The 10,440-nt window shown below is 38.0% G+C and overlaps 1 protein-coding gene across 1 annotated transcript in view; it reads right to left on the bottom strand.

Annotated features, from left to right (window-relative positions):
* dlst (dihydrolipoamide S-succinyltransferase) overlaps positions 1 to 10,017 on the bottom strand; it is a 29,500-nt gene extending 19,483 nt beyond the window's left edge. The window contains exons 1-6 of the mRNA XM_081394499.1: positions 9,879 to 10,017; positions 6,040 to 6,073; positions 5,889 to 5,931; positions 5,742 to 5,803; positions 1,199 to 1,273; positions 1,061 to 1,116 (exon numbers count right to left, since the gene is read on the bottom strand). Coding sequence (XP_081250625.1) covers positions 1,061 to 1,116; positions 1,199 to 1,273; positions 5,742 to 5,803; positions 5,889 to 5,931; positions 6,040 to 6,073; positions 9,879 to 9,941 — 333 coding nt within the window. The 5' untranslated portion in view covers positions 9,942 to 10,017. The remainder of the gene's footprint in view (positions 1 to 1,060; positions 1,117 to 1,198; positions 1,274 to 5,741; positions 5,804 to 5,888; positions 5,932 to 6,039; positions 6,074 to 9,878) is intronic.
* Positions 10,018 to 10,440: the final 423 nt, after the last annotated feature.

Genomic DNA, 10,440 nt, shown 5'->3' with positions numbered 1-10,440 from the left:
AATAGATCCTCAGAAATATCACACATTGCACCTTTAAACACGAAAAGAGAGCTCTATTCAGTACTTGTGTGCTGTGTGAGAGGCGGCTTTCTGTGTGCGCACAGAAAACCAGACCGAATTGAGCTCTCTTCCATTATGTCTGCTCTTCTCTTTCTCCCAGACGTTCATATTTCTGAATGTTTTATGAGACATGCAGGAAGTGTATGCCAGCATACGTCCCGCCGGATAGATCAGCACGCTTCAATTTAAATGTGCGCATCTACCACAAACACAGGACATCAGTTCTGACTGCATCTCTTTCCAAATCGTCCCTCCCTAACCTTTTAATCTCGTTGTTATTCGTTGACAAAAATGTCAACAGATTTCCGCTGAAGTTTTTGTTATTCATAACTGTTTTTTATTTAGTTATCGTCTTGTTTTCATCTGTTTATCCATGAGAAGCTGCTTTGAATATAAGCGCTATAGAAATTAAGCTGACTTGACACTTACACAGCCTACATGTATAACGGGAAACAAACGCAGTGTATTTGGCACATGGTACATTATGCCGGTTGAGTTTGCACATAGGTTAAGGATTTATCTAGCCCTTCAACTTATTAAAAAATGCTAATAAACAATTAGAGGGACTTTTTTTTTTTATTACTATCCTTGATTAGTCAGAACCTCAATCAGAAGAAAAGGAGCGTAAACATTTTAATCAAAACATTTAATGTTTAACATCAAATCTAGATTTAAAACTGACCATAATTGAAAATTGGAGTATACGCAACTGATGTTTATGAACTATAACTGCAGGAGTACTCACACACAGATCACTGTGTTCAGAGTAGTACGTGTGTTCCTGCAAAACCACTTCTTAGTCTGTGGTTTGCAACCCTTCTGCTGCTTTTTTTAACCAGTTTATGTTATTTTTTTGTACAGTGATTTTAATCATTTTGTAACATACAGACTTTCATTGTGCACATAGTTTGAGTGCACTGGCATGACATATGATATCAATTATTAGAACGGTTCTTGATTGCAACCCATGTAGTTTCAAAATCACATTCACTTTTCTTACCTTATCAGTCTCAATTTCACACACAACTTCATCCTCAGAGACCGTGTCTCCAACAGCTAAGAGAGACACAAACAGGGTGAACGAGGTCCAATCAGGTTAACCGTGTGTAACACACACCTGATCTCACACACATCTTACCTTTCTCCCACCTGACGTCTCCCTCTGTGACAGACTCCGCAAACGCTGGGGTTTTTACCGTAATAACTTCATTCCCTGCAATCACACGAGACATTTAATGTGGTGTGCAACAGTAGAAACGTGTTAACCAACAGAGATCTTCACACCACTGAAGACATGACTGCACAGAAAGAAAAGCCTGCCTAAAATGGTTGTGTAATTTAAAATAAACAAACAAAATCAATTTGTTTCACTAGTTAATTTGATTAAAAAAAGTGCAGTGGACACAAACACTTCAGCAACAAAAAGATAAGAAACGCTCTAAGTTCGTCTGCATTAGCATTGAGCAGAGTTTATTACATGTAAGGTAAATAATTAATAGCACTAATAACTCGATAAACAATTCTGCACTCAAAACATGTCAGGTTTCGTGATTTGTATTCTAGCATCATTATTGCAACATGATTCCTCACATTTTAAATATTTATCAGCATCCATGGCAACAATGTGCCTTTATATTATCGCGCTTATTACTTCACACAAAATATTGATTTGAGTTAATTAACGTTAAATCTTTTATTAGCAAAGTTTTGTGAAGAAATCGGGTTCTAGCAAGCAGCTTTCAGTCAAGACAAACCACAGAATAATAAATATCATGCCACTGAATGCTGAGATTAACGAATTAGAATCAAGTATTCTAGAGATGTGCAATAAAGCTAAATATTTCACAATAATTTGAGACCCCATCCAACAGCTGATAAGAATTTGAAAAGGCTGCATCCATTTGTACGCACTTTACCAGTGCGTTATATGTAAAGCGGGGTGTCACACATACAGCCCACGATGATGCACCGGTCGTCCAGCCATAAATCACAACGCCAAACCAACATCTGAGATGCTGCGATGCCATTGGTCCACTGGTTACTCCAGTTATCCAATCACAGGCTCAGGCCAAGGTCACATGACTTTATTGTTGTGCATCCAGGGATTTATTAGGTAAATGTGTTCCCATCATAAACACATACAGTGCTATGCATAAGTTTAGACACCCATACTAAAGTTGACTAAAAAGAGGAATAAAAAATCATCTTTTAGAAACTGAACTTAATGCCTTAATTTAAAAAATTAGGAAAAATCCAACCTTTAAGGACACCAATTTTCTTTGTGAAAGAATAATGTATCGTAAATAAATAAATGTTCTTCCTTAAAATACAGGGTGCATAAGTCTGGACACCCCTATGTTAAATTCCCATAGAGGCAGGCAGATTTTTATTTTTAAGTATTTTTTTTTATTTTTATTTTTTAGGATACTATGCATCCTGATAAAGTTCCCTTGGCCTTTGGAATTAAAATAGCCCCACATCATCACATAGCCTTCACCATACCTAGAGATTGGCATGGTTTTATTTCAGTTAGCCTAATAGCTAGTTTGATTTGCATTGAGAGATGATCTTATGGAAAGTACCCCATGCCAATCTCTAGGTATGGTGAAGGCTATGTGATGATGATTATTCCAAAGGCCAAGGGAACTTTATCAGGATGCATAGTATCCTGGATCCATGAAGTAACTGGCCTTTAAAAATAAAAATCTGCCTGCCTCTATGGGAATTTAACATAGGGGTGTCCAGACTTATGCACCCTGTATTTTAAGGAAGAACATTTATTTATTTACGATACATTATTCATTCACAAAGAAAATTGGTGTCCTTAAAGGTTGGATTTTTCCTATTTTTTTTAAATAAAGGCATTAAGTTCAATTTCCAAAAGATGATTTTTTATTCCTCTTTTTAGTCAACTTTAGCATGGGTGTCTAAACTTATGCATAGCACTGTAAACATGTGCATATCTTCTTATCAGAGCATGTGAGCGGTGAGAATCTCCGCTCATCGCTCACGGAACTGTTCACCCCTCCGCTCCCCCGCTCAAAGCTACGTCAGGCCGCTCCGCTCATTATCGCTCAGCGCTCAACAAGGTTTGCTTCGCGCTCCACTCAAATCGCCCCCCGCTCTCTCCAAAAAAGGAAAAAAATCTACATGTATATCACTTTTAGCTTAGACCACAGCCTTACCTCCTAAAGAACTAATGAGTAACAACAGCATTCATTTTCCAAATGAATGCTTTATTTCAAATTACAGGCCTATGTAAGAAGGAATATAGCCTACACAAAAAGTCCTGTAAAATTAAACGAATAAATGGGCCTAATAATATAAATAAAAATTATATAAACAAAAATATACATAAAAGTTTTAAAAGGCCAGAATTTTGATAAGTGAACTTTTGCGCAACGCGCACGATTAAAATTTAAATTGGCTTATATCCATTGTACACACTAACTGCTGTAAAATTAAACGAATAAATGGGCCTAACAATATTTAAAAAAAATTATATAAAAAAATATACATAAATGTTTTAAAAGTAGGCTAAATTAACTATTAGGCCAAAATTCTTGTAACTGAACTTTTGCGCAGCGCGCAGGATTAAAATTTAAATTGGCTTGTATCAAGTGTTTGAATATTACGCTATATTTAATTTACACTTTGTTACAAGTTACCGTATTCAATTTGTTAACCTTTTGCTTTCTTCCCAGCGTGTTCACGTAGCACACTTTCATGTTTTCGAGAGATGTGTCTTTTTAGATTCCAAAATTAATCTTTACTGACTGAAACAATGTCTCCACATTCGTTTTACATTATTGTTAGTTAGTTTTATATTAATAGTACACCTGTATGACTTCTCAATTTCCTTTTCGAAGTAGCTAACTTTTTTAACAGGCTTGACTGAGCATGCTTCAGACTCGTGGTGTGAGCAGAGCAAAATTGGAGCGGGAAATAGGGCGTCCTTTTAAAAATGCCGCTCTGCGCTGTCCAAGATCCGCCCGCTCCACTCCGCTCACATGCTCTGCTTCTTAACAGATAAATTATCCTCCTCGATTGAGTGCATGTGTGTTTTTTTTAGTGTGTGCATTTATAATGTATGCATATCTTGGCGTTTCCATTCAGCTTTCCCAAAAATTTTAATTGGCAAAATTAAAGCGGAATCTAGTGTCAACACGGAATTTTACTAAAATTCTGTTTTTGTGTGGGAGAAAAACGTATGTCTGAGGAAAATGTAGACCGGGGGAAACAAATCTGGGCGCAGTGTTTCCCACACATAGACTAACTCATGGCGGTGCGCCACAGAATCAACACCGGCCGCCACATACTGCGTTTCGTTAATAAAAATGTTTTACGCTATATAAAACACACAGCATGTTCATTCAGCTGCATTTCCTTTCCCTGCTCTCCCTCCGTCTCTCTGTCACTCACGCGTCTCTCTCTTTTTGTCTCGCCAAAGCCTTATTTGATCGGTGAGTGATGTAGATGACTGCTGCGCTTGCGATAGGGCGCATATTACTGAGAGAACGAGCAGAGAGAGAGAGGCCCGGTCGCGCGCGCTGTCTTGCTCTTTCTCGCTCCCTCGCGCATATTAATCAAAATCAATTGAGAATTGACACGATGGTAAAAGATCGGAAGACCGAAGTTTCACGTGGAGCATTCGAATATTTTTTTCCTGAATTACCGCTGGGTGTGAATTGTGCAAAAAAAACAAAAAACTTTTTTATGTTGCCTTATCTTCTCTGAAAAGCGTTCCGGCCATTCAGCTGACATAAAAAAAAACACTTTCAATAAACAAAACCTATCCAATGATGAAATGTTTTTTTTTGTGTTGACAAATCTTGTGCGATGTCCTAACTGCCGAGTTAATCACAACGCGTACAAGTCCACTAATGACACATCCGATTCGCGAAGTAATGACTCCTTTGACCCGATTCACTTTAATGAATGGTTAAAACAACTGATCAGTCCAACACTGAATCGGCGTATAACAAATCGGTAACACTCTACAATGAGGTTCCATTGTTCGTGGTCCATGTTAGTTAGCCTAATACATTAACTAATGTAAACAAATCAAACCACATTTAACACCTCTTAAGGAGTGGTTAGCAAGATAAACCTTAATAAACTACTGTATTTTCAGGTTATCTGACAATGTGTAGAACAATTACCAAAACAATCTTTTAGTTTAGACTGTTCGGGGTAAATGCAGCTGGGCTGTCGAGGTCAAAACTCTAAATAAGCTGTGAATCAAATAAACTTGCTATAAATAATGTTATGTCATTTTTTGACTCTTACACTGAATGTTTGGATTTTAGTGAAGGTGTGAATCCTTTTTGATTAAATATTTAATATAATAAAGTTCTGTGTAACGAATTATTAACGAAGGAACCATGTTGCATCATGCAGTATTTGTCCTGAAAAGTACTGAGTAAATGTGATGTTTGTTACCTCAATAAATTTAAAGTCATTCCTATTTTATTTGTGTACATTTTAATCATTAACATTAAAAGCACTCTTTTTACCACTAAAATAACAGTAAAGGGTAAAAAAAAAAAAAAACTGAATAAAACGGATAAAATAAAACAGATTTTATAGGGCCCTAGGCATAAAAATAGGTGGATGCTGTGCAACACTTTATAGCCGCTTTCCCCTTAGCTTCCAGAAGCGGAGCGTGAGCTGATACGTACTGTGAGCGGCTGTGGTGTTGAAGTATCTGATCTGGTAGACGCTTGACCGGGTCTCACTCCTCCTAGAAATCAACAACACAATCCAGTGAGATCTCACCACACACATCCTCCGGGATCAGTGAAGAGTGGGACTTGAGGGATACTTACGGGCTGTTCTTGAAGGAGACGCACTGACTGGCGGATGATATACCTGGAGGAAAAAGCAACATCTAATCATGTTTGTTTGCAACTGTCAGAAAAAGAAAGATACAAGACCTTTAGAAAACCCCACCTATGTCATGCAAGAGTCAGAGCTCACCTGAAGCAGCCCGTCTGGCAAGAACACCGTTTCCCTAGAAGAACAAGACCACACCAATCCATCAATGAGCACTGAAGCATCACTGTACCAATCACAGAGCAATGTCCAACAAACACACGATAAGCTCATGCAGACAGACTCTGACAAACAACTTAAAGTCCCCCTGTAGTCAATCATTATATCCCTTGGCTTTAAACTCATCTTTGATCACCAAAATGTCATATTTAAATGCCAGTTTCAGCTCAAATGTAATATCTGACATTACTGACTAGGGCTGCACAATATATCGAGATTATCGGAATATCGCAAATGTATATATCGCTATATGCATATCGCCACAGCTTGCAATAACGGGTCATGAACACAACACAGAGAAAATCACTCGCTGCTCTCGGCCGAATCACTTCTGCAGCTTTAATAAGAATCAGGATATATTTAATTCACACAGTGAAAACTAAGCAGTGTTTTATTTTTACATTTGATTATTGAGTTTCTGTTGTTAAAGGGGTCATATAATGGCACATGCACTTTCACAAGTTGATTGAACTGAAATGTGTGTCGGCAGTGCCTGTACACAACCATCATAAAATAAAAATCCATCCAGTGGTTTTTTTAAATCTCCTTATATGTTTCCCCCTCTCCTGAATCAAGCCATTCGATTTTGTGACATCACAAAATCGACGCCCCTCCCACAATGGTTGATTGACAGCGTTTCAACACAGACCCGCCCTCGTGAGCGAGCTGTCAATCATAGCCAGCGCCAACCGGCGCGTTCATTGCTGATAGCTGGAGCACTGAGTAGAATGGCGTCTAGCGATTGTGGTGTTCTGTTCTTGGGTGTAATAACAAACACAGCATCATGTTGATGATGTTCCTAAGTCCGAACCGCTGAAGACACAGTGGCTGAGTTTGTTTTCGAAGGGAATATTCCTCACAATCAACGTCAATGCTGTCATGTTTGCCCGAATCATTTCACCAGACTGCTTTAAAAACGAGGGTCAGTAAAAAGCTGGTTTTGCTAAGAAGCTGCTCCTGAAAAAAGGATCGGTACCAACTATCCGTGTTCCTGCTGCACCTCCAGAAGAAGTGAGTGAGTGTAATGTTTTATTAATCTTTATATTAATCTTTGCAAATCGCTAGCACACTTCACGATGAATGTGGTTGTTTTCACTCAGGGTACATCACGGCATGTTTTCTATGTATGACGTTCTCAATATACTTCATAATCCCACGTTTATAATAAACAACGCATTATGGTTATTGTGTTATTACAAACGGTGTACGCACAGAACAGAGGGGCGGGGTGAGCAAAGCTCATTATCATTTAAAGGCACATGCACTGAAACGGCGTGCTGAAAACAGAGCTGTGTTTGATCAGGTAAAATGAGTGTTTTCTTACAATACTAATGAGAATTTTTTAATTAAAGTATATTACAAACTTTTAATTTAGACCCTAAAGAATCATATTAGCTTGTACAAAAATGACATTATTTGACCCCTTTAATAACCCGTATGTAGGATAAGCTGAACCCCACAGTAAAACACTGATGCTCACTGGCAGAAGTTGTAGGGATGTTTTCTCGTCACAAAAAGAATGTGAAACACATGTAGGTTATATCATTTTAATTTTCATAATTTAAGTTTATTTCACACACTTTAAGCATTATCGTATCGCATTTCGCATTATTTAATGAGTTATCACATACCGCATTTTTCTTTGCTATCGTGCAGCGCTGATACTGACTATGATTGGGTTATTTGAGACGGTCATATTCCAAGCTTGATGGGCAAACATCACTGATGATATTAATAATGCAGTAATAATAAAGTTGTTTCTAGTTATGGCTTCGAAAACGTGAACTCATTTGATGTACTCTTCAGCTTTACCTCAGGCTGCTACTCCTCTCAGAGTCTTTATCGATAACACTGATTCATCATGATCTAGCAGATCTTTCTATTCATACGTTCATGATTTCATGTCAGATTTTTATTTGCCAACATTAATTTTCATAACAGTCTTAAAAGATTTATTTTTTATTTCATGAAAAAAAAAACTGGATAAGTTAATATTACAAATGTATGTTGTATTTATTGTCAGTACCGGACTCTCAGTTCACATGGAGTCAGGAACTTTGTAGTGTGTGTGTGTGTGTGTATGACCGTGTTCGTCCGTTACGAAGAGTATTTTTGACCAAACTATGGTAATTTAAAGCTGCACGTGACTTATGAACACATTAGTATTGCATATGGAGAAGGGAACTTATGAAATACACATGGAAAACTAAGCAAAGCCGATATCTAAAATAATAATTTGCCAAAACACAGAACCTGTGAAGTTGCAAAAACTGCATTGCCATTTTATATTAGAAAGTAATATTCAGTGTAATACTTTAACGTCATATTGTTGTGGATATATAGTTAATATATTAGATGGTAGTTAATCTTACATCGTTATCTAATAACTCAGTGGATAAACAGGCGCACTGATTCATGACTGCGTCTGACAGGCGTTAAACACCACTGCTGTCGGCATGCGAAGGCTGAGTGACGGTCAGGCACACATGCGGGTCATGTGATCTATGCGTGTGTCACAGGGTCAACGGGAAGGACTCTCATGTCTACAAAATGAAAATATTATCAATATGCGTTTAAAGTTTTGGTAAATAACAGACTCATTTTTGGGATTTTCCTCCTCTACTTCTCAATTAATCTGTCCTTGTGCATGTCCCTGGTAAAGTCACCTTGAAATTAAAAATTCTTATTTTTTTACGGAATATTGTAGGATTTATTATAAATGATTTATCGGTGCACATCATTATTGTGTTAATAATCTTGAGAATCAGTTCCTCTTGCAGCATCTCTTCTCTTCTCTGATGACGAGGGCGGGGCTATAACCTGTCACTCACATGAGATCAGCCAATAGCAAACCACAACCATCCAACCAGCCAATCAATTCCCCACAGACACAATCAAGCCCCGCCCACATTTGTTCTTGTTTTAGAAGATCAGTTCAACTTCTGTTTCATGACTTCAAAGCACTGATATATATATATATATATATATAGATAGATAGATAGATAGATAGATAGATACATAGATACATAGTACATTTTAATTACTGTAGATAAGATGTTTGCACAAACTGAAATGAAACGCCTATTTTACAAGTTTTCACTAAAATTAATTATTATAACTGTATGTATGCGTGTTCCACTTTGAAAGTGACCCACAGTAGATCGACTACTGTTAATGCAGTGCTAAATGCAGCTATAGTCCGTAATCTTTATGACCGAATTACGGCACATATCACTAATAATTAGTAATAACGAAAATAATGTTTTATTTAATGCAGTCACTTTAGAAGATAATAATAAGAGAAAAACAGAGAAAGTAATGCCCTGAAACAGCAGAGACGTATGACAGCAGCGCACACACACACACACACACACACACACACACACACACACACACACAAAACTACTAATGCATTAGCATGACACATGAACACACACATGAACATTAACATGTTTCGCGCGTGTCGTGTTGTTATATGAGGTGACAGCTTGATCACATGAGGTCTTTGACAGCAGACGTTTCTCAAACGACCTCGTTGATCTACAGTATTTATTTAAAGTTTGATGAACGCATCATATAAAGCCCGAAAAGCCCGTGTAAGTGTCATGAATATAACGTAAATGTGTGAGTTTGTGCGCGAGTGTCCTGCTGCCCTTGGGCCTGCGCGCGGCCTACCGCTGCCGTCATCATTAACGGTCGTTACGCTCACGGCTCATCACCGTTCGGTCTCTCCGCGGGACACACACGGGGAAAGACACACGTACCTGCCGCAGGGCGGTGATCGAGCGCCCGAGGCTCCGGGAGAGACAGCGGGAATGGGACAACATGTCGTCGGGGTGAACCGCGCGCACTGCAGCTCTCACACAGCACAGAACCGGAAACCGCGCCGCCGCAATCCGGAAGCAGTCCGGAACATACCATCACGAATCAGAGAGGGGTGAGCGCGAATGGAATGAACCATTGATTTGTTACTCTTATTTCAGTTCAGTAGCGTAGCATTAAATGTCATGTAAAGATAATTGTAACTGTTTAAAATTCAATCTGCATTAATAACTCTAAATGCGCAATATATACGTTGGTGATCCACACACACTGTGTTTAATACTATTTATGTTACAATTAACATACAAAATAGTTATACTATAGTAACATGTTGTAATGCATTATAATGTATGCTTGTTGAAGGTCATTGTGTATCGTCATGTTTATAATGTATACTTTTACGAATTATTCCTTTTTTTCGTTGCAACATGTATAACACATTTTTATAAATACTGTGCTGGTTCATGTCCATGACTGTGTGTAATGTATTATTTTAAATATACT

Source organism: Scardinius erythrophthalmus (genome assembly GCF_964197995.2).
Source record: "Scardinius erythrophthalmus genome assembly, chromosome: 19".
NCBI classification, from domain to species: domain Eukaryota; kingdom Metazoa; phylum Chordata; class Actinopteri; order Cypriniformes; family Leuciscidae; genus Scardinius; species Scardinius erythrophthalmus.
This window is presented reverse-complemented; position numbering and strand designations above follow the sequence as displayed.